The sequence below is a fragment of the Falco rusticolus genome, chromosome Z (genome assembly GCF_015220075.1).
Source record: "Falco rusticolus isolate bFalRus1 chromosome Z, bFalRus1.pri, whole genome shotgun sequence".
NCBI classification, from domain to species: Eukaryota; Metazoa; Chordata; class Aves; order Falconiformes; family Falconidae; genus Falco; species Falco rusticolus.
In genome coordinates this window covers 6,977,192-7,000,723 of record NC_051210.1, presented here as the reverse complement: position 1 = coordinate 7,000,723, position 23,532 = coordinate 6,977,192, and the positions used below count along the sequence as shown (strand labels likewise).

The 23,532-nt window shown below is 35.9% G+C and overlaps 1 protein-coding gene across 3 annotated transcripts in view; it reads left to right on the top strand.

Moving 5' to 3' along the window:
- Nucleotides 1-23,532, top strand: part of KIAA0825 (KIAA0825 ortholog) — a 252,837-nt gene that overhangs the window by 83,211 nt on the left and 146,094 nt on the right. For all 3 annotated transcript variants that reach the window (XM_037374639.1, XM_037374640.1, XM_037374641.1), the window contains 7 exons: nucleotides 610-704; nucleotides 2,436-2,663; nucleotides 3,678-3,943; nucleotides 5,189-5,339; nucleotides 10,413-10,603; nucleotides 12,783-12,965; nucleotides 19,551-19,661. In XM_037374639.1, coding sequence (XP_037230536.1) covers nucleotides 610-704; nucleotides 2,436-2,663; nucleotides 3,678-3,943; nucleotides 5,189-5,339; nucleotides 10,413-10,603; nucleotides 12,783-12,965; nucleotides 19,551-19,661 — 1,225 coding nt within the window. The remainder of the gene's footprint in view (nucleotides 1-609; nucleotides 705-2,435; nucleotides 2,664-3,677; nucleotides 3,944-5,188; nucleotides 5,340-10,412; nucleotides 10,604-12,782; nucleotides 12,966-19,550; nucleotides 19,662-23,532) is intronic.

The following is a 23,532-nucleotide window of genomic DNA, read 5'->3' as shown; positions in this document are numbered from 1 at the left end:
GATGGAAGTGATATCTACCCCAGGTAGTGGTTTGTCCTTGTCAAAACTGGGGCAATATTCCCATTACTCCCAAGATTTATGAGTGAGCTTTCTACCAGCCCTTCTTAAGGAGCTTCACTTGTTCTTTTTCCCGTCACCATTGTTTTGCTTATAATAACTGTACTAATTAACTGTCTTTTTATTCTTATCATACTGGCGTTTCCAAATAAGTAAAAACAAAAAAAAATACATTAGTGTGCAATTCATATAATTTATTGAACAAAGAATAGAAATTAATTTCTACACAGCTGTTCTAACGTTATCTGTTCTCCCTAGGAACAGGTGACTGCACAATCAGTATAGAAATGAATTAATGACAAAAGAAACTATATTTTACACATTACATGTGCGTTTGTATAAAATATGAATACAATGGGATGTGGATTTCATCATGTTATATAAAAGGAGCTGTGTATAACCTGAATTTGACTTTACCATAACATTAGTATTCCCCTACATGTTGTTGAGGGTTTTTTTATGCTTCATATTGATATATCAGAAGGTGTTTTAGGCTGCTGACTTTTCTACAGAATTAATCTTAACTTTGATCCCTTTTATCATACTGTGCAGGAGTTCTGAAGAAAGCTAGTGGGGAGCTTTTAATAGGAGAAACTGGAGCAAATGAAACCAGTGTGCTTCCTGAACAGTTACTTCAGGTAGAAGAGGTGAGTATGAAAAGAGTCTTACACTTTGTAGGGGATTTTCTTTTGTCTGTGTCTCCAGTGTAGTCTTTCACCATGTTCATTATAAACACCTATTGCCATAGTTTCATTATTTAGCTACTGCAATTAATTTTTGGAGCAGTTAAGATGGAATAAAATCTTACAGTATTCATGAAGAAGTGGTTGTTATTTAAGTTTTAATAACAAAATGGATTTAACATCAGAAGTATAAGATATCTCAGAACAAAACAGTAAAAATGCTAAAATATGATAGTTTTCTTCAGTGTTAAATATATTCTCAAGTACAGCAGAATCTTAAAAAATCTGTCAGGTTCTTAACATTTGATCATAATGATGCTTCCTATAGGGATAAGTACTCACACAATGTCCAGTTTCTTTGATGCCAACAAACTACTGTGTAGTAAGCACTATGCTTTGTAGAATGTATGTATAAGATTTAAGTTTTAGTCTGGGTCCCATTTACTACTAAACAGATTTTTATTGTTGAGTTTATGGGACCTAAATGCTGTGTAATGAGTCCGCTATTTTGTGATAGTGGAATTTAATTTCCTAATAGCTCAACTGTAATGCTGAAATGACTTTTTAAAATGTGCTTTGAATCAGTTTGTGAAACGAATATTCCTATATTTTATAGTTTACAAAGAACAATATTTTGAGAAGATTGAGCTTTACTTGACCCAAGGTCAAAAAAAATTAAAAAAGGAGAGAGTGCAAGAATGGGTGCCTGTGGGCGCTGTCTCTGTGCTCACTGGGGTTGGGTGCTGGGAGTGGGGAAAAGGAAAGGAAGGAGGAGGCATCTTCTAGACTGAAGTAACCTGGAAGGGATTAACTCGTAGCGCTTCTTCGTCTTCCAAGTTATTATTGTAACTGCAGCTTCCTAGGAATCCTTCTTTTCTTTTCTCCTGCTATGCCCTCATGGTGGGGATCTTTACTATACATCTTATGCTGTTAAAGTATTCCTCTTGGTGCAATTCTCAGTTGGCCACTTCTGGTAAGGTTTGTCTGCTGTATGTCATGTGAGCAATGCAAAGTAAGATTAGTGGAAAAGTAATGATGTCCTACTGTGTCTCCTTCTCACAACTGTTATGCTTCAGATAACTTCAGAAGTCTCTGTTTATAGAAGGCTGGCAGCTGATGTAAACCGTAGTGAAAGCCAGCATTGGCTAAAAGCAAGAAATCTCTATTTAAACATTTTAATATTTGCTAAAACGAGCTCTTGAGAAGTGAAATCCAGTTTGGCTGTGTTAAAACCAGCTTCCCTACATGTTTTCCATTAATATTCATGGTTAGTAACTTCCAGTTGTTACCTTACTGTGAAAATTATTACAGGGTATCAATTGCTGGATTATTTGTTAAAATATTGAAAATGGTTGTAAAAGTATTTTCCTTTGTTAAATAGATTCTGTTAAAGATTAAAAATAACGTGAAGATGAAGCATGGCTTTTAAAAAGCAGTCTTGTTTAAACAGGGGGTTTTGTAAATTTATTTCTTAAAAATTTGATGACAAATTTAATAGTTAACATGTGTTCATTTTTGTTGAGTGTATGTACTGCTTTTAATATGATTTCAAGGCAAGCAGAGTATATTTTAAGTTATTAAAATTAATTTCAAAAGGTGATGGTGTCCTTTAATTACATAAGTTTGCATATGTTTCAGACAATAATAACACTGAATAATGAATTTGGGTTGATTTAACACAAATATGTATTTCAGCCTATTTTACTGAATTTTGGCTGGAGAAATGCATTTAAAGACCTGTGTTCTTCTGTGGCGCACTGTGTAACAATAGCAATCGAGGATTTTTCAACTAAAATTCTTCAACATGAGCAGAAAGAAGAGTTTTCAGCTGCAGGCTATGCAATGAGTCTTGTAAACAACCAGCAAATGAGGGAGTCATGCGGAGCAGTCCAACAGGAGGAGCAACCAAAACGAATTGCTAAGGCAGGTATCAAAAGATCTGAAGTTTGAGGGGAGACAGAATGCCAGGGCTGTTCGCCATCTACACTTTGAAGTACTTACAGTACCATTAATATTCTATTTCTTATATAAATGGAATTAAGAAGAAAGTGAGAGGCATTACAATATGAGACTGAACAGAGCTTTATACAATGGCCCATAGTCTATACTTGAAAGAATTAACTTTTAAACTTCGCTGGCATTCTCTTTTTCATCCAAAAAGTTCTAAAACATTCTGATTTGTATCTGCTCTGTTACCAAGTGTCTCGATGGGAAAATGCTGAAAGCTTTGAAGCATAGCTATAAAGGGATTTCCTGTATTCATATCCTTAGACATGCCATTTAACTAATCAGCATAACCAATAATACGGCCATATTATAGTTCTTTGATTTGGCTGAAAGGTCATTTATGACAACTAATTAAATTGGTTTTCTAAGGGAATATGTGTTGGAAAGTTCTTTTATTAAGTAAGCTTTGCAACTGTTCTGGCAAATTTGGAATGCTCCTAATAAATGTTTGCTTAAAATAACACATAAGCTTTTGGGAGATAATTTTAGAAAGATCAATGTATGAATTTACTAAGAGATGACAAGTTTGTTTTTTCAGTATTAAATTCAGTATTAAGAAATGTGTTTGTATATTTTTCAAAATAGATTAGTTTAGAAAATTATCTTTGTTTACAGGGAATTAACCTTATCCTTTGTATGCACATCTAATGAAGTCATAAACAAAATTAAGGCATTACTAGCTTAAGATGGTTTTGGGTTTTTTCTCCCCAATATGTATTATGCAGCTTTAAAGCAAGGAATGAAATAATAATTCATTTACTGTAGATAAACGTTTCTTCCCTATATAACAGAATGAAATGTTTGTAAAGCTGATCTAATGTATTTATGTTGTATGCCAGTTTCATTATTCAAGAATCTGGCCCTAGCGTGTGTAAATTAAACAGCGCTGCCAGAATACAAATAACTTGATGGCACATTTATTTCTCTCAGTTTTGTTCTGACATCATGGAAGAACTTGACACATTGCTTCCCCTGGCTCTGGCATGCAGAGATGATTCTCTTCAGGAAATTAGAGCAAACTTTGTAGAGGCCTGCAGCAAAGTGGCAACAGCTGTCCTGGCAAGACTAGAGGAGAAAAGCAAAGACGTCCCCTCCAAGGCTCCCCTGCAAGACTTGTATGCTGCCCTTTCCACAGCAATATACATCTTTCAGCATTTTACAATGTATAGCAATTTAATGAGAGAAACAAGCAAAAAGTGAGTCCCGCTTACTTATAATGGTTTAATTCAAATATAAATAATACAGGACCTCATTCCATTTTGGTGATACAGTGTGGTGGTATTTTTCCAAATTGCATCATATTTTTTAGCACATGCACTGCATGTACTATTTATGGAAAGACCTGAATCAAAACTATTGATAATCTAAAGCAGCCATTACAAAACAAATTATTTATGTTTAAGATCTGCGTTTGATTTGCAGATCAATATTTTTTATTTATTAAGCTTCAGTAAATAGGATTGTCCAGTGAACTGAACATACTTTGCTTTCATATAAATAAGGGGTCAAGGCCTTAATTTCCTTTTCTGACCTTTGCGATAGCTGAATTTTCATAAAATTTGATTTAGCACATAGCAGTCTTAGAGGACAGTATAAACGTACATTCCTGCAGTTTTTCCTTACACAATCTGTATTCAGAAATGTGAAAAAATACATCCAATGCAGTTTTAGAGTTTATTTTTCAGTGCATGCAGAATAAAACTTAAGAGAAGATACGAAGTAGTAGTGTAATGTCTAAGGCAGTGTTTGGCCTGGGGGGGCAATAACTACACTTGCTGTGCTTTTAGGAGATTTTGACGTAAGATACTAGGAATCTCTTTATTGGCCCTTGTGTTTCTGGCCATATCTAATTCAAGAGTAGATACTGGGCGTTCTGGGAGGGACACCTGAACTATAGCAATTTTCACAGAATGTATGATTTGTAAGGGGTTGTATACATTGTTGAGATACTTTCCCTCTGACATTTTACTCTCTCCTGCATGAAGCACATCTTTGTGAATGGGAAGTCTGGGCCAAACTACTGTTCAAAAATTCTACTTAAGTCTATTATGAAGGAGTTTTCACACACCTGACAAAAATATTCCCAGGGCTCTGTGTTTATGTTTTCTTTATCACACTAAGTGCTGATGCAATTACACTTCAACCCAGAGTGTCCCAATAACCGAATGACAAATGTACTTTTATCTCAGAAAATAGGATGAAGTGATATATTTCTCAGTGACTTGGTTAAATGAAAATTTATAGGTGAGCATATATTTAAAGAACTTGTGAAACAAAGACCAGATATTTTTTCGAAAGTGAATGCTAGGTTCAGGCTCCAGGACCAAGAGGAAATGAATGATTGATACCTAATAATCAAAACCATTTGCAGTACTGGGGATTGTTACCTCCTAGTGCACAGCCTTTCAATCTTTGCCTCTTTGATCATTCTCTCTGAACAGACCCCTGTTCCTAGTGCCTGTCCAACAATATCAGGAATTCATCAACGTTCTCCAGTTTCAAGTTACGAACTACTGCGTCAGAGTTTGTGCTACAAGCATTTTACAGGATGCTGAGAGCCACCACTGGGATGACTACAAAGCTTTTTATGAGGTGTGAGGTTAAGTTTACTGTGCCTCCCTTTTACAAAATGTGTTTTACTGTTTGCCAGCTCTCTGACTAATTAGAAGCATAAGATCAGCATTATTTTTACATAAAGATTATTGGAGTTTGCTATTTTGAAATATCTGTTATTGCAGGCAAATGTCTCTGTAGAAGTGGTGTAGGAAAGCGTAGTTATTTAAAGATTAGATAAATCATTACCATGTAGTGTTTGTGTCAATTGCTTAATAAAATATTGTGTGATGGGTTCAAGACATTTATATAGAACTTGGTAAAGAAGACACCGTCAGTTGAACTCTTCTTATAGAAAGTGTGACATACAAAAATGAAAGACAGCTATTTTTCTCCTGGAGATTTTTAATCTGATTCTTTGATTTTTACTTTCAATTGGTTCCCCTTTTTAGCTTTTGTGAGTAAAGGATGTAACAAAGTTAGGTGGACAATACTCCCCTTAGGCATTCAACAATGTATTTCTGAAATAACTAGTGTCATTTCACATGCATTTTGAAGTCACAGGTCTGCTTTTAAACTGTGATCCTAATGATTCTATGAAAAAAAACCCCTAAGGATCAAGTAAATTGTTATCATTTATCGGAGCTTTTTCTTCATCTCAGTTAATGCAGACATAGACTGACATATACTGTTTAAAATTATTTTTACTTAATAAGTGAAAAGTATCGTATGATTTTTATCAATAGTAACTGAGATCCCCTGAAGTCCTGCCCTTCCTTATCTCATTTGCGGTATGAGAGAATTAGAGTGGTTTTGTTAAGCATTTTCGAGAATTCTTACATGAAAGAAAACTGTGTGATATGTGTATTCTACAGATGTAGTGTCAAAAGCTGCTGAGTCAGTGATAAACATCCATACTGGACAGGTGATGCAGACCTTAATATGAGTACTCTATCAAAATGCCCACCCCTAAAAGACAAGTAAATAAGTGTTTTACTTTTTTTTGAATGTGAGCCCAGGTGTCCTGAGTTGGTAAGAAAGTAAGAAATTTAGTGGCTCTTGGCAACTGATAAATCATGGTATGAACTTCAGTGTCTGCAGTCCTGTTTGTTAGTGACCCAGTAACTTATTCACCATCGAGGAAACCTAACTGTCAGAAATAGCTGCCTCAAGAAGAATATGGATTAACTAAACAATTTTGTCATAAACTGATCAGAACTGCTGTGTGTAGGAAGGGATGAAGAAAGCTGGTATCTCAGCTCCGTACACTTGCAGGACTCAAGGTGGAAGGTATGCAATTTTACATCTTGACTGTGCTGGTTTTGCTGGGCCATGGCCCAAGGACAGACTCTGATTTGCTCAGTGCCTTCAGGAGATATGATGCTGAGCAGCTGCTACATCCATGGCACTCTTCTAGGCATCCCAAGTGGAAGAGGTTGGCTTAAGACCTATTTCTTGTTACAGAGGCAACATCTGCTGAATTTGCTAGCAGTGAGAGGTGGCTCCTTCCAAGACCTCAGCTCTGCCTCTAAAGTCTTGCAGTAGTTGCTGAGCTTAGAAAACAAGAGTAGCTTGGAGCCAGGTGCCAGCAGACCTTGCCAGTCATCAAGAGCAGGCGCTGGTATGAGCTCCCCCTCTCTCAGTGGGAGCACTCTCGCACTTGTGCAAGTCAGAGGCTCATAGTCAAAAGCATCATGACCTTGCTTCTTTAAGGGGAAGCTGCACTTGGCGTTCTGCTTCTGCTTGTTTCCTGGGCAGTCTCGCTCTCAAACCTGGTTTAGGTCAGGACCCTCGCTACTCTTTCCCCTTCGCCGGCCAGATTTGAGTATTATATGCAACTGTACAAGATTCAGTCCTCATCTGTAACTCCCGAATGCAGTTTCATAAAGGGAAAATATATTCAATCCCATGTACTGCCACAAAACAAGCAAAACCTTGCCTGTCCTTTGGGTTTGTGTGCATGAGCAGGGCAGAAGGAAGAGGAAGAAACCCTTCTTTCCTCATTCTTGTATTGTACACTTAATTACAAACTAAATGGCAATCCTAGACTTCAGGGGTCACGTGAAGTTGCTGTCTTCTTTTTCCCCAGTAATACAGGACATTCAGGTGGTATTAGAAAGAATATGTGATAGCCTTCCTTTCCATTCCCAACTAGTGACATATTGACTGATAAAACTGCTTGACTTACTTGATGTGTAAGTCATCCAGAGGGAAGACAAAACCACTGAAAGACAAAGGGAAAAGGAGGAAGGGGCAGAGGACAGTGTCTGTGTTTGATTACACAGAGCTGCAGTTTCCATATTCATTTATTTGTACAGTGGTAACATCTAAGGAGAACAAGATTGTTAGCAAATGGTTGTTACATTCTGTAAAAGAATTTTCTACACTGTTAAAATAAGAATAATGTATTTTAAAATATGTTTGGATTTCCATAACCAATTTCAGTACCTGCTCACCCGTCTGCCCTCTGAAGTGCCCCTAAACCAACAGTGGTAACCTCAATTAGAAGAAAAACCAAAAGACCAATTACGATTAGAGGGTAAACACAGAGATTATAATCACTGTGAGATCACAGAAAGTTTCGCATGTCTTTCAGGAAAGTTAAGCAGAGATTTTGTGAGGTGCAAGGAGTAAATCTGTGGTAATGTGGGGTCTGAGCAGAGCTGTAAGTGCAGTTCTTGTTCAGCAGAGTCTGAGCTGCCAGAGAGTGAAACTCCCTGGGTTCAGGATCTCACTGGTAGAGTGCACTGAACACCCACTGTGCCACGGGGCCAGCTTTCCAGATTACATTTTCGAACTGAGCTTTTAGTGTAGCAGACATCTGCTTAGCTTTGGGAACTTCTGTTTTCTAATAGTCAAAGAATAAAGAATTGTCTGTTCAAAGATAATATTGAGTGGCTTATGTAATAAAGCGCAGCTGCTTGTTTCCTGATATAAAAGCTAAATAAAAGCTCACATCTGTTTGTATTATACGGAGCCTGCAAAAATAGCAGATGTTTACCCATAGAATTGTCTAGAAATGGCAACAAATAGAAAAACAGGTCGGAAAAGGGGAGTCGATCTCATCTAAATCTTCAGCAAAACTGTTGCTTCTGCACTGGAGGTATGATGTTAGAAAAGGTGTATTACTCAATTTAGTGCTTTAAATTAAACAAAGTGGAGAAAATCAAGCCATTTGTGTTTGTAGTTACATAGTTAACTAGTAAAACTCACCAATGTGCAGTTACTTAAAAAAATAAATAGCCTACGTTACAAAGTCAGTTTAGAATTGTATTTCTGATTAAGTTTTTGAAAAAAATGAAGTTTTTTTTTTAAATTAAAGATACAACCAAAATAAATTAGCTCACAGTAGGCATTCAAAGTAATTTATTTTTTACCTGGTAAGTTCTTCTGTAACAGTTGAAATATTTTTGCAAAGAAAGAGAAATATTAGTAAGATGTTTGTAAGGTAGAGTTAGACTTTTATTTCTGGCTAAGTTCTACTGCAATGTACCTCAAGACTAGTCATGGTAATATTATATAACAAAACCAGGTTTAGAGAATTGTTTTAGCACTTGAGTTATGCGAAGTTATGAAGTTATGAGTTAGAGTTATGAAGTAAACTTGTACTTGCTTATGATGATGTTTCAGTATTTCATGCAATAATACTGTAATTTTATTTCATATAAGAAAAATAGCATATTATTTTAGTATGTCCATAATTTTATTAGGTCCATTTTTGGTCAATATAAGATAATCCTAGTTTACCTCTGTCAAAACACTTGTCAAGTACTTGATTGTTCAAAATACCAGTTATTGTTTGCAGTTTGTTGGTTGAAAGAAATATGCTTAAAACAGTTATAAGACGTCCATGGTTGTATGTACAAGGAAAATCAGGCATATAGTTTTCTTTCACAACTTATCTGTGTTAAATTTTTCTCCTTTGCATTAGTGAAACGTGGAAAGTTTGACAACTTAGTGATTTGTTTGGTTTTTTTTCCTAAATGAGATTTCAGAGATTCCTATGCCAATCATAAATTTAATGCCTAGAGCAGTGGTCACAAGTTTGGTACTTTGGTACTTTTCTTCTCTGTCATAATTTAACCACTTTTTAGTATAAAAAACACTTCAAATATTATGGCAGAGAAATACTGAATAATGACAATTTCCAATAGTCTGCTAATGTGGTGTGTTTAAACAGAAGCCAGATTACTTTGTTTTATAATTATTAGAGAATGGCTATCAAACTCTTAGAGTGTTTTAAAAATCACGGGGTGGTTTTATATTTCTCATAATTATAAAATGTCAGCAAATTCTTAAAGTATTCCTCAACTCCATTGGAATGTGGGAAGTGAAGATTCAAGTCTTTGTTCTGATACAGCTTCATCACAAGGCTATCTTCAGAACAGGTATTAGTTTAAATATTTAAAGGTGAGTTGAACTGTGTACTTACAGATACTACAGATTAATCACTGTGATTTTGACTCCTTTGGATTTATCTCTGTGTCTTATAGAGGTGATTCTGTATAGACAATGAAATATTAATACCAATCCAGATTCCTTCGCTGGAAATATTTAATTTCAGTGAGTTACCATTATGAGATGAAAAAAATACCCAACTAAAAAAATCTCAGTATCTCTTATTACCAGTTTAATTGTTCAGTTGTTATTTTTTTCTATTCCTGTTGCCTAAGTTTCGTAATCATGGTTATGTGTGGCATTGGTGAATCTGGGGGAAAACATGCTTAAGTGGTTACATAATTATTTTCTTTCAAGGACACAGAAACTGTTATATTAAATTCATCTGACTCTTATAGTGAGTATAGAATACCGTATATGTTTTCAAACTACACTTGTAACACTATGAGTTTTGAGAACAGGTTAATTAAGGATTTAAGAGGTCAAATGCTGTGGTTTGGTTTTGTGGCACAACCCTAGTTTTGTAACTGAAATGGAACACATGTTTCCTGGCTAATAAAGATGTTTCATATCTTGTCAAGGACCATCTTTTGGTCATCGTGTACCTGAAACTTCAGCTGTTTCTCTTCAGATTTAATTAATTAGATTTACAGAAATTAAATTGACATTTTGGAAGGTGTGTTTTTATTATTTAATGTGTGGTGGTTTTGCCAGGGGGAAAGATGCTCATTCTCTGTCCAGATGTGGCATTACTTCTGCTGTGCTCTTCATCATGATCTGTGGACTATTCTACCTCCCAAGACAGCCCAGGAGATTCTTACAGATGTACTAGAGCAATCTTTGGCGATGCTGTCCTCCAGATATTGTCAGGCCTGCCCCAGTTACAAGAGAACACCACAAATCAGGTAATGATTATATATTTAATGCATACTTTTAATGGATAAAATAAGTAAATCTTGGTTTTCTGTTACGCACTGTTTTGATTCAGATTTAGATGTTAATGAACACAGCAGAAGGGGTAGGCACAATTTATGTATTTTGATGTTCATTTTAATTCAATATATTTTGTATATTTAAGTGTATTTGGTAGTCATATACTAAACCACGCAGAATCAAAGACCTCTTTCGAACTCTTGGTGAAATTGTTCCATAAACTGCTTGATTAGTTTGAAAGCCTCATGAACAGTGCCCTGAGAAGTGGTGGTGCAACAAAAAATGTGGGCAGATTTGGCAGCATCAAGATTAGAAGTCAAGCCCTTGATTCATGAGGAAAACTCCATGTGTTCCAATGGAATGTGAGTTTTCTTTTCATAGGGCTTTTCAAATCAAAGAGCTGTGAGGTCGCATCTGAAGTTTTGCCAGAATGAAGCCAGTGCAGAAGGAGAGAGGAGGAAAAGACCATTCCTTCTGCTGTCATTTTAGGAAATACAAAGCTGGACGTTCTCGTTGGGATTCTTGTGTTTTGCCAGAGTGGAGGGTCTCATTAAGGAATACTGAAGCAGGTGCCTCGAGGTGGAAGCTTACCCTACCACCATCCTTTCTCTTTCTATCCATTGTCTTGTTTTGCTGAAGAAATCAGTGTATTTCTCATCCTGCCCCTTTGCTATGTATCTTTCTTTACATGATTATGTTCCTCTTTTTAGATTTTGAAATTGATGTAGTCTGTGGTGGCCATGCAAGTTAAAAACTTAACCGTTTTTCATTTTTAGGAGATGACGGACCCTCAGCAGAGATATGGTCTCTGTGAGCTAGGAGTTATGTGCTGTCAACCTAAGTTTTATTATGAAAAGAAGCAGTGTCATGGAAGCTTAAGTAATTTGCAGAAGTTCACAGTCTTGGAATAATTGGGAAAAACCCCAAAGTTTTATTCTGCGTGTCAGAATACCTGTTTGCATGGTCTATTCCTGAACTAATTGACCATGATTAGGCCCTTCTGTACTTCAGTACAGAGAGGTGTCCTGGAAACTTTTCTGGAAGTTTCTTGGAAAAAAAAATGCCCTGATATATGAATATTTATTGATACAGTATTTCTTAAGCATAGTATTAGTCAATTCTGTAATAATTTGCTTCAAAATACTGAACAAGAGAAAACTTTTTACACTCATTTTGTAGAGAAGCTGTTTTATTTAGTAAAGCGATTCTTTGTCACTAAGTGAATAGAACAATCCAGTCATGCACCACTGAAAAAAACAATTTTTAATCAATAACAATCAGTATTTTTTATCACAGAGGTTTTATGTTTTGGGGTTTTTTTTATAGTACTACTTTGGGGTAGGGAGTGTCTTTTCCCCCAACGGTTCTTGGAATGTTAGAGATCTGTTCTGTAATATAGACAAATGTCTGTTCATGTGTGTTTGCCTAGATGTTCCACAAATAAGATGATCCTTAAAAATGCAGACAATAGCATATGCATCCATTGGCTTTTAAATACTAAGTTTTTTTTTTCAGTCCAACTTCATGCTCACCATATATTTTGTGTTATCCATCTGTTTCCTGCATGTTCTGTGTCAGCACAGTCCTGTGAGATTATGTCACTGTAGTTCAGGTTCTTGCTATCGTTTAGGCCAATGGCTTGTGGTGCTCTGCCAACCAGTATCAACAGACAACAGATTACTGGCTCAGGCACGTTCTGTATCGTAATATGTTGCCTGTCAGTTAAAAGTTTTGCAAATGGAAGGTTTAGTTCACTTGTCGTTACTATGTTACTCCACCTGGGTTTGAAAATAGATATGTATATTCTAATTATACTTTATCATAAAGCAAGCTACATTTATTTTTATTTGGTTGTAGTTTAGAATGTAAGTTGTTCCTGCCTAGTGGCATTGTCCTTTGGAAGAGGAAATCTCCGTATTTCTTAAGTCTTCTTTTGACTAGTTTCAGTAACAACTTCTCTGTGGAAACACTGTATTTTTAAAAGCGTAATGGATTTAGAAATCCTACACCACTGGTGGAGGATGAAATTTGAAGTCCATGCTATGATTTAAGTATTTTATATTGTCAGAGGAAAGCTGTGTTTCACTGCAATATACCACAGTCCTAATGTCCTAAGTAATGTTTTCACTTGCCCTCCATCACCCATTACAGAATTGATATTGCAGCCATTTTGATGTCCACTGAAGATATGCTTTGGTCAGTCTGCAGCTCTGTAGAGGAGTTTCTGAACCCACGTGAAGACAGAGATCTCAAGATCTATAAAATACATAGCCACTGCAATAGTCTGCTCTCTGTGCTGGCTATTTTAACTTCACCACTGAAGAATTTGTATGTGTGAGTATGAAAGAAACGTTCAACTTGAGATAAAATTGGTTATTGAGCTTACATGGATAGATCTAAAAGGTGACTAACTGCGTTGAAGTACAAATGCAATCTATAGTTGACATAGTTGACACAGTTTCATTACCTTTGGCCATTTCTTGATATGGTCGTGAACTTCCTTGGTCTTACCTGAAGCTCAGTTATATCTGCTGGGCTTTTAATAGCTTTGGATCAAACTCCTGTGCTGCACATCTTTTAGTCTGGTGATAATGCAGACCATAATGAATGTCTGGTTCGATGTCTTCTGTAACACGAGCAATAGAATTTCATTAATAATTACTGTCCCAAATTTGTGATTCACTGTTCAGTTAGGACACATTTTGTTGGAAACACATTCTTACCAGTCTGAAATTACCATCTGGTTACATGACCAGTGTGCTTCAACACATATTAAACACAGTTTAAAACAGAAAGGGTATAAAATGCCTGTCTTTATAAAATTATGTCTTCACGAGTCACAGCTGTAAACAAAAGGATGTTATTTGCACTGCAGTTGGGCCCGAGACTTTCATTGCTTTTTCATGCTAAAAGTTTTGCTGGAGTTTGGGGTAAGAAACAACACAAAGTGAGATCTCAAATTGAAATAAAAAAAACCAAAAAAAAAACCCCCAAAAAAAACACCTAAGAGAGCCAAATCCTATTAAACTGGCTTTTATTTTATTACTCTAAATAAGAGCATTCTGGGTAATGCTAATGGTACTATTAGGAGGGTGGTGACCTCCTGCATTTAAGCTTCTTTAACTAAATATTTTTTGTCACGTGGGCTCATTTTGGTGTTTGTGGGCTCTGAGGAACATGTGAAAGTGGATTGTACTGGATGTTTGATCTTATATAATGCAGGCTTATGAAAAAATAGCAATTAAGGAGGTGACTTATGAACAGATTAGGTAGTCCTGCTGTGGAATGGACACTGTGGAAGCTGTAACTGCTTCTGCTGTCGATTTTGACATTTCATCTTTTCTGTAGGAAAGACTGTATAATGATGGACTAAAATAAATACATAGCGTAGTCTGTTCCTTTTAGCTATTCTAGTTTCCTCCATTAATCCATACTGTTTACCGATTTATCTGTACCTGGAACCATAAAAAATTTGTGTTACTTTGAGAACTGGCTGAGTCTCAGAACAAAGTGCCAGTGGAAAGAGTGAGGCAGCATATTTTGTGTGTTATGTAAAGTGCTACAGACTGACAAATTTGTCATATAGGTTTCATATTTAGGGATATAAATTTCAGTATCCTAATTTGCTTTTCTAGAAATCAAAAACTTGACATGTGCAGGATGTAGCAGCTCATTTAATTTAATACAAAGTACTCTGCAAATCATAACCAAAATCTGGCATCTTTGTTTAAGAAGAATATGAAAATGTTGTACTTTGTTATATAGTTACAAAAATAATATTCACACACACACCCCCAAAAAAAATTGTTAGAGAGGTGATGCTTGGTTTTGTGTAAATAAAAAGGGATATTCTTTATGAATGTGTATCCAGAACTTCTGTTTTCAAAACCTGTGAGACTCTGTTATCAAAGTAGTTCTTTCATATTGTGTGTTTCATTACAGCCAGAATTTGTCAGGTAACCTAACTCAGTGTCCAGAATACAAAGAAAAAACAGATTTACCGAATTAGCTTCTTGAACGATTGTGTCCAATTGGAAACACTCTCATGTATGGAATTTTAGGTTGAATTCCAAGGTCTGTTATTTACTGAATTGTGCACAGTTCATCACGTTTGGAATCTATCAATAACAAATTCAGAAGTTATGCCTGATTTCAAAGGAATACTAATCCTTCATCAGTTCTCTTTACAATTACAGCTGTATAATCAAAATCTCCATCTGTTAGCTTGGCTCTGTATCTTTCAAAACTTTGGTACAATTAACTGGAAGTGAAATAAAGATTTTTCTTTTAAATCTATCATGCTCTCTTTTGGTACTAGAAGATTTCCCTGCAGGGGCTAGGTTTAAATTAATCCTTAGATGGTTCAGGAAGGTTTTGTGTAATCATAAAAGCAGTGATGACAGAACATTGTTTTCCAGGAGTTCTCTAATAATAGGACTGGCTCATTTCCAGCTTACTAGAGATGCTATATTAACTATTGCTTCCAGCGAATTACAATTATTCAAAACTCTTTATTATGTTGTTGAAATGCAACAAAATAGTAGGGGTACTGAAAAATTAATAATATTCTTAACTTCAAATAGGGTGATTTTGGCATATGCTTTCTCCTTCCTAATTCTGTGATCAAATGTTTTGCATTCTGCTGTCACTCAAGAGTTTCTTGTCTGTGTGACAAGGCTGCTTAGACCCTGTCCTAAGTTCACCTATGAATCTTGGGTTATCAGGTTTTACTACTCACCCATTGTTCTGTGCTTCATTCTCCTCCACCTTTCTCTGGCCTTCCTGAAGTAGCTTCAGTGTTATAGAAATGCTGGTTGGAACGGACTGCTTGAGGTCACCTAGCCCAACCTTCTGCTCAAAGGAGGTCAATCACCAAGAGTAGTCAGACATGACTGTGTTAGCTCACCCACATAAACCTCCAGGAACCAAGCTTTTACAGTCTCTGTGGGGAAAGTTGCATCACAGCTGTACTGCCTTAGTGCAAGGTATTGCCTGATACCTGGTGTGAACCTTCAAAGCTGCTGGCTGTGGCTTGCTGCATCATGCCAGCCCCCACTGAGAAAGGTTTGTCACTGTTGTCTTTGTAATTACCCTTTGGGTAGCTGTAGGCTGCCATGACATGACTCCACTCTCTAGCCACCTCTTCACCAGAGTGAGGGAGCCTAGGTCCCTCAACTTCTTGTCATAGGTGATGCAGTCTCGTCTTTTCCAGTTTCCTCACATCCTTCTTGGGCTGTATGCCAAACACTGCAACAGAATATTCTAGGTAAGGACTAGCTGTTGCCAAGTTGATGAAGCAAGTCAGTGTCTTTAGTTTGCTTGCCATACTTATGGATTCTAGTGACAATACCCTCTTGCCTTGTATTCAACGCCCTTCTGGCCATAAACCCCAGGCTTGGGTAGGGTCGGTACTCAGTCAGTCTCTCCCCAGCCTACCTTAATATAATTCTGTGGATGGGGCAAAAAGTTGTACTTTATCTCAGTGAACTTTGTGAGTTTCTGTTGGCCCAGTCATCTGTGACTTGGCACTCTGTTTGTTTTACCTACTGTGCCCACTTCCCCCACTACAGTGTTACGTGCAGGTGTCCTTAATGTGTGTTCTGTCTGCCTTGCTGTTGTTGAGCAGCAGTCTCCCCAAAACTACCAGATGTTGCTATTTTCTTGCTGCTGACCCAAACCTCTGAAAAAAGAGGATTTTCATCTCTCAGAATTCCAGTCATCATAGTCTTACTGGCAAGGCTGTTGTCAGTTATGCAGTTCCAGTAACTGGGGTTTTGTGCAGTGGATCTAACAGTTTCAATGCTGCTTGTGGATTTTGTAGGAGAAACCAGTACTGTTCTTCATTTATGTTTTTTTACAGAATGAAAGCCAGGAGAAGCAGGCTGTCAATGTGCAGTACAACAGAACCATTTATGACTTCAGAGTAGACACTGTCTTCTGCACGAGGTTGAAGGTTGCTCAAGTTGGAGCAGATCCATTCTTGTGCTTTTCTCTATATCCTTTAATCTTTTGTCCTGTGTAGGAGATGACAAACTTTCTGCTAGGGAAGATCATAATGAGTAAGGTGGATGCAACTTTTTGTGGTTTTATACTATGAATTATTGTATCTTACTTTCCTAACAAGAAATCAGGTGAATGACTTAAATGCTGAGAGAAGAATGTAAAGATTCTATTGGTAAAATTGCTGTCTATTGGGTAAAAATATCTGTCATTCAATTTTAAAAACTGAAAGTGTTTCTCTTGATTTTCATATGTAAGGGTTGTAATTCATGAAGTTGCTTTGTAGTGATGTTTATTCCGTATTCAGAGCTAAATCCTTCAAAGTCTACAAGGAAATATCATTAGGATGTATCTTGTTGGCATCTCATTTTTTCACACCTGCACTGAGGCTTACAAGATGAGTTCTCACCTTGTCACACTCTACTGAAGAATAAAACTACTATAACTTTGGACTTTTGCTGGAGTATTAAATACTTTCACAGATTCTATCCACTGCTTTGAGACTATAGGCAGCTGCTTTAACATAACTTGTAGTCAAAATAAATTTCCTACTAGCTATTATTATACTTCTGTCAGAAGAATAGTTGAAAAACTCTCTGGAACAGAGTTGGGGTTCCCTGGCAAGAATTACATAGCCAGCAGTGGACACTGAGAAATTCTGGCACCAGATTTATTGTGTTATCCTTTGACACTTGATTATTATTTTTTTCACAGTATTAGAAGTTACTCTAATATTTAAGCAATAAGCACTCAGATTATCTCCATCTCAGTTTAAAAATTCTTGTAGAGGTTTTGTTATAAGCCTTAGAGTCCAAAAGTCTGCCCTGTGCTTGTCCTTAGGAGACAGCTAAGAAACCATACTTAACAAGCTGCTTTAGCCCTGAAGTCCTTCAAACAGTTCATACCCTATCAGTAGACAAGATGCTGCCTTTTTGTATTACATTACTACCCAAAAAGGAGAACTTAAGTTAGAAAATAATTATTTTAAAGACAGCCATTCAAACACTGTGAGAAAATTAGAGAAAAAAAAATCTTACTATCTCTCATCTGCTGAAATATTTTTCTAGCTTAAGTTCTCCTTTTTCGATATTACAATCTCAGCTTTATTTTTAATCTTCAAGTTTACATGAATTCACAAAGAGCACAAGTTCACTATGTGCTAATCCTTCTGCTCAGATATTGCTTACTCTAAGATAATTTTGAAGTCTGTAGTAAATTCTTCCTATGATTTTGGTTTAATAGTAAAATTAATTTCCAAATAAATCACCCTATCTTTTGAAGAAGCTCAGAAGCTATACACCTGCCTTTCTTGTTGAAAAAATGTAATTCTCTCTCTTCTTTCATATGGGGTCTTACAGGCAGACGGTTGCCTCACAGACACGTAGCTACACTTGTAAATTGCTTGTATGCAGCTGTGAAAAAGAGTTAAAAAGTAGTGTTAAATAATTAAATGGCAGAACACACGTGCTATTAATGCCATAGTGACAAAGCATCCTGTAAGAAGGAGGAGATTTTACTTTTTAGGTTAGAGGCTCCTGAAGGCTGTATTCGAATGGGTTTCTATTACGTCTCCACTTCTGTTTAGGTCCACTTTCACTGTTTCCATGTTTGGCTGTGGCTTTTTTCATATCTTGTACAAAGATTCTCTTGTCCTGCAAAAGTCCTTAGGTCTTTTCCTGAGGTATTTCTAAATGTCCTTCTACTCTTACTGCAATAGAAAGAGTATTGACTCAAAAGTGGGAATGACATTGAATCACTCCAGAAAGTAAAGCAAATATACCATGAATGAGTTCTGTAGAAGTGGCATCTTTAAAGGTAGTTATCGTCTTTATCTAACTTAGAAAATCCCAGCCGTGATACATAAAGAAACAAACTTCAGAGAAGGAAAGTTATTAAGATGAAAAATTCACAGCCAAGTAAGCTGAAAAGTAATGTGCAAAAGAAGTGATAATTGATTATGGCTTGTGGGGGATGGCTATAACAGACTGTGTCCTCTCAGCTGGAATTGTATTCACTGCAAGTGAGAGCAAAAAGGGAAGAGGCCAAGGAGCATCCGTTCCTATCACACGTTATTGCAGCTGTGTAGTGGCTACAGAATTGTACAGATACTGATACATTTATTTATATTTATATAAATATATAATAATTAAAGTAAAATATTAAATTCTATAATCCTGTTTGTATAATTATAGGTATTTATAAACATATAATATCATTAGTTAACAAAAATAGTTAATTTTTAGTACCAGTGGATTGGACATACCTGATTTTTGCCTCTCCCATCATTTAGGTAAGAGAAGTAATGCAGAAGTGACATAAAACTAGTTTATCTAATTCTTTGCCAGTCTTTATACTTGAAGACAGCATTTTTTTCAGGCAGTATTCTATTTCTCACAAGCCAGTGAAGGTCCAAAGCTTCTGGTTCACATTTTTGTCAGTTTAATCCAAAGTATATACATCCTTGTATGTTATTCAAATGAGAACCGTTATAATTTTGAAAGATATTTTACTTATGATAAAAGTGTTGATAATATGATGCGTGTATTATGCAGAAAGAAAAGAGCTATAGAAATGAATGACTGAAAGCAAAGGAAATTGCTTATTCCATGCATTTTCAAACATAGTTTGAAAACGCACTATATAGGAATAAAAATATGAAGCATACTGCTTTAACGGTGCTATCAGTGCTAGATACCAAGGTTCAAAGAGTGAACGCAAATAAGATACAGAATGAAAGTTTTAACAGTACATAAGATAAATAAATTTGAAATTACTTGCGCTCATACATGTATTAATACTATTTATCTTAAAGGTATTTTTTGTCTTCTAGTTACATACATAAATATATATATTTAGTACTAGTGATCCAAAGAGATTTTCAGTCTTCCATGTAATTTAGAAGTGTTTGGTTTTTTTCAGGACATTCCTGAACAATTCTGATGAACATCTTCCTCAAGATTTTTCAGAAGTCTTTTACCATCCATTACACTGGTTATTTTTCATACAGTCATCATGTTCTTCCTTACTGAAGTGAGTATCAGAAATCGATGGTTTTAAAAGTATCAGCAGATGGTCAGTATTAATCAAATACTGTTACAACATTTTGAGAAGAGTGTATCTGAATAAATACCTAATTAATATTCTGATTAAAAAAACAGAAACATTTTCTAAATTCATTGCAGATTTCTTTAAACTTTAAGATTCTCAGAGAAAGGTCATGCTGAAAGCAGTCTACTGTGTAGCTTTTTGCTAATCTTTCTGTTTGATATTTGAATAATCTGTAAGGTTTTCTTTCTTTAGTTAAAGGGTATATAGCTCTTGACAATAATGTGTTTCAGCACAGTTGCTGTTTTGAAAGACTTGTAATTAAAGAGAGGATAATGAACGTATGCCTCTCTGTTTATGATTGCTGGTCAAAAAAACCCCGTTTGATATATAAATAACTCATTGAAAAATATCCTGCTTGATCGTAGTTGATTTTTTAGGAGATTATTGCATGATTAGAGGCAAAAGCTTAATTTCTTTTTCTGTATCACTGCATATAATGACAAGTTTCATATGAGATATATGTTACCAGCTGTGCTGTCATTCCCTTTCTAATTTTGAACCTGAAGCACTCCCACACCAGTGTAGATCTTCTCCTAACCCCTTCACCTCCTCCTCCTCTTCAACAGTTATTTCCTGGGAGATTTTCACTCTCCATTTTCATGAAGACCTGCTTTTGTGAGTCACTATTTTGTTTTCTGAGAAAGAATGTTTATATTTTGAAGGAATACATTGTCATAGGAGTGGTGACCTATTGATGACCAATGTACTGTGGATTTATTACCCCTTATCTTGTACGCACAGTATGTTGTACCTTGTACTTCACAATATCTTCCCTCTGATTTTGCCCCATGCTACACAAAACATGCTGATTTCTCTCCATAGCCTTCACTCCTGACTACATGTCCAGTAGCACTGTTATCTCTTCCCTGGTGCCTCTGATAACTGCCAAACCAGAGGCAATAATGCTGTGACTGAATCAAAGTTGTGTGGTTGGCTAACCAAAGTGCCAAACAGAGTGGGTAACTGTTGAATTCAGAATGTGTCCTTTTCCCTGCTTGAAAGAGTAATTTCAGTTTTTCTGAAGCTTGAAAGATCATGTGTTTTTACCTCTCAGTTGAGCCTGGGGGAAATTTGCCATTGGCTTTTTAAGTTATGCATGGGTGGAGAGAAAGGAGAGGAGGAGGGGGGCTATAGGAGAGGGAATGACTGCATGATCAATTAAAAAGGGATCTACTCTATTTCTGGGAACATTTATGCTTCATTAAGGACTTACTGTAGAAAAGACTATAAGCTTTTTGATGCCCTAATCCAAGGCCAGTATTCAAAATTTAAATTATGCTGCGAATTATGAGTTGTAGAAAATGGCTTCACAAGTGAGTACCCTCTGCTGTGTAAAAAATACGTAAAGGAAATGCTGGTGCTATTTCAGTCTGACACGATTCTCTTTTTCGAAGTGGAATTAGGATTTTACAGATGCTATTTCGGACATATTTGTCTTGAATAAGTAGCATAAAACTATTCCAGAGCTATCCAGCATTTACATATTTTGCCATTGTGAAAGGTGAGATAATATACATCTTCTTGATCACCAAATGGGAAAGTGAGGAGTCCAAAAGAAAGCATATCTCTAAGTTACGGTTAGTGTACCTGTGTGAGGATGTTCCAGGTATATGAAGCTATGTATCCTGTCCTGGTGATAATGAGTAAATTATGTGAGTAAAGTGCTTTATGTTTTCTTTTAACAACACATCGTTCAGCTGCTCAGAAAAAACAATTAAAGATCCTGTATGTAATGAAGTAGTTTGAGGGACATATTCTGAGGTGTTCATGTGTTTTTATTGGTTTTGCACTGTATATTTATGTCATGGAAGCTTTTCTTTCTTGAAATACTGTATTTGCAGTATTAGCAAGACACATTATGTTAAAGTATTGCAAAAGTCTATTTTTAGAGCATCCTAATTCTTCCTGAATAGTTTTATTATTTTACTTCTTGCATCTAATAAAAATGTGTGTTCACTGTCCGTAACAAACTTGGAAGCACAGGCCATTATACACCTCCCAACTGTGGCCACCTAATTTTTAACAGAAGACTCTAACCTGGCATAAATATGCATGTTAGGTATTTGCTTTTCCTAAGCATGGTATTTCAAGACAAAATTTTGTTAGTTCCTGAAATTATTTTGTTTACAATTTTACTATTTAAGCAGATTTACTACATTATTTTTCATGCCTAAAAATGTCTACTGTCTGTTTTCTTATATCTATTTGACTTCAACATCTTTGTCAATGTGGTTAACAAGAACTTACGTTAATGTTTATTTGCCTTGTAAAGTCTTGAACTTACCATTTGAAGTTTTCTTTTTTTCTGTCTGGGATACCAACCAAAATAACATAGCTGGTTATTAAATTAAATAATTGCTGATAATTTATATTACAGGTTTTTTTAGTGGTAATTACGATTCATTTGTTGCTTTATTTGGGGTTTATAATCATACCATTTGCAAATCAGAGTTCTGGGTTTTTTTTCCTTCACTGTACAAAACTGAACATTTATATGTGTGATATTTATATGTACTTCACCTTTTGTCACTTTTTATGAGGCTAGTCTTATTTTCACTAGTACTGAGCTATGAGGATGGGAGAACATATGCCTCTCCATATGCACGTTACAAAACTTCTCAGTGCATTTATTGGTGCTAGCTTCATGGCTGTAGGGAATATCTGCTATATTTTATTTTTCCTCCAAGTGAGTCACACCATTGTACATTTCAATTTGCAAGAGGCTTAAAGAGCCAAGAACTGGTGTATATTACAACATGATAACTTCCCATCTGGTCAATGACAGACAAGTTTTATTTCAACTCAAATATTCTAAAAATGGCATTTATTTCTAAAGTAATTTAAAATATTGTCCTTCATAAATCTAAGTGACCAAACTTGTCCCTTTTCCTACATTTTGAAGACAATGAATGACCTTATTAGATATGATAATGTGGCATTCAAGGGAGAAAGAAAATGAAACTGGCCCATGTATTTTAGCTGAATTAGCAAAGCGTTGAGTTTGCCTTCAGCCACAGCACTAATTCTAGTATGAATACAGTAATTGTTTTAATTTAAACGTTAATTACTAGCTACTCTTAACATGTGTTAGAGTTTATATAATCTGTAGCTAATCTTGAACACACAGAAATGAAGATAATACTATGAAGAACTCAGAGCCTTAATGTTGAAAGTTTGAATGCAAGATGTGTTTTAAATATGGAAACTTTATTTTGGCTGCAAGTTTTGTCAGGATCTAAATGTACACATGTATATATTTTTGATAAATAATATCAGAATCTAGTATGCACTTAAATGGAAAAATGTAATTGCTAAGCCAGTGTTACGTCATCATGTGTAAATCACAAAAGCTGTACGTAGGATTTCATGGCATGTACATTGCTATTAACTCATAGGTATTTGCTTTACTGTTAAAACCCCTAAAGCTGTGCTGTGTGGAATCCTTCTTTATGAAAACGGCTATTACAGTATTAACTGTGAAGTTTTGACATAAGTGCACAATGTGAAGGTCCTGCTGGGAAATGGGATTATGGAAGCTTGGTTTCCTTAGGTTACTTCAAGGTTGTCCTGCAAGTTATGTGGCATACTGCTTTTCTGGTAATGTAAACATCCATATGTGAGAGACTAAACTAGAGGAGTACATCAGCTGGCATTTTCATTTCCGGGCATTGTAGGTTTGTATTAGGTGTATTGTCTGTATGTCAACCTTGGCTGAAGAGCAGCATTTTTGTGTAGTCATCTCTGTTTTTTTTCATGTGTGATGCAAGCCAGGCTGGGTGATGGCACACTTGGC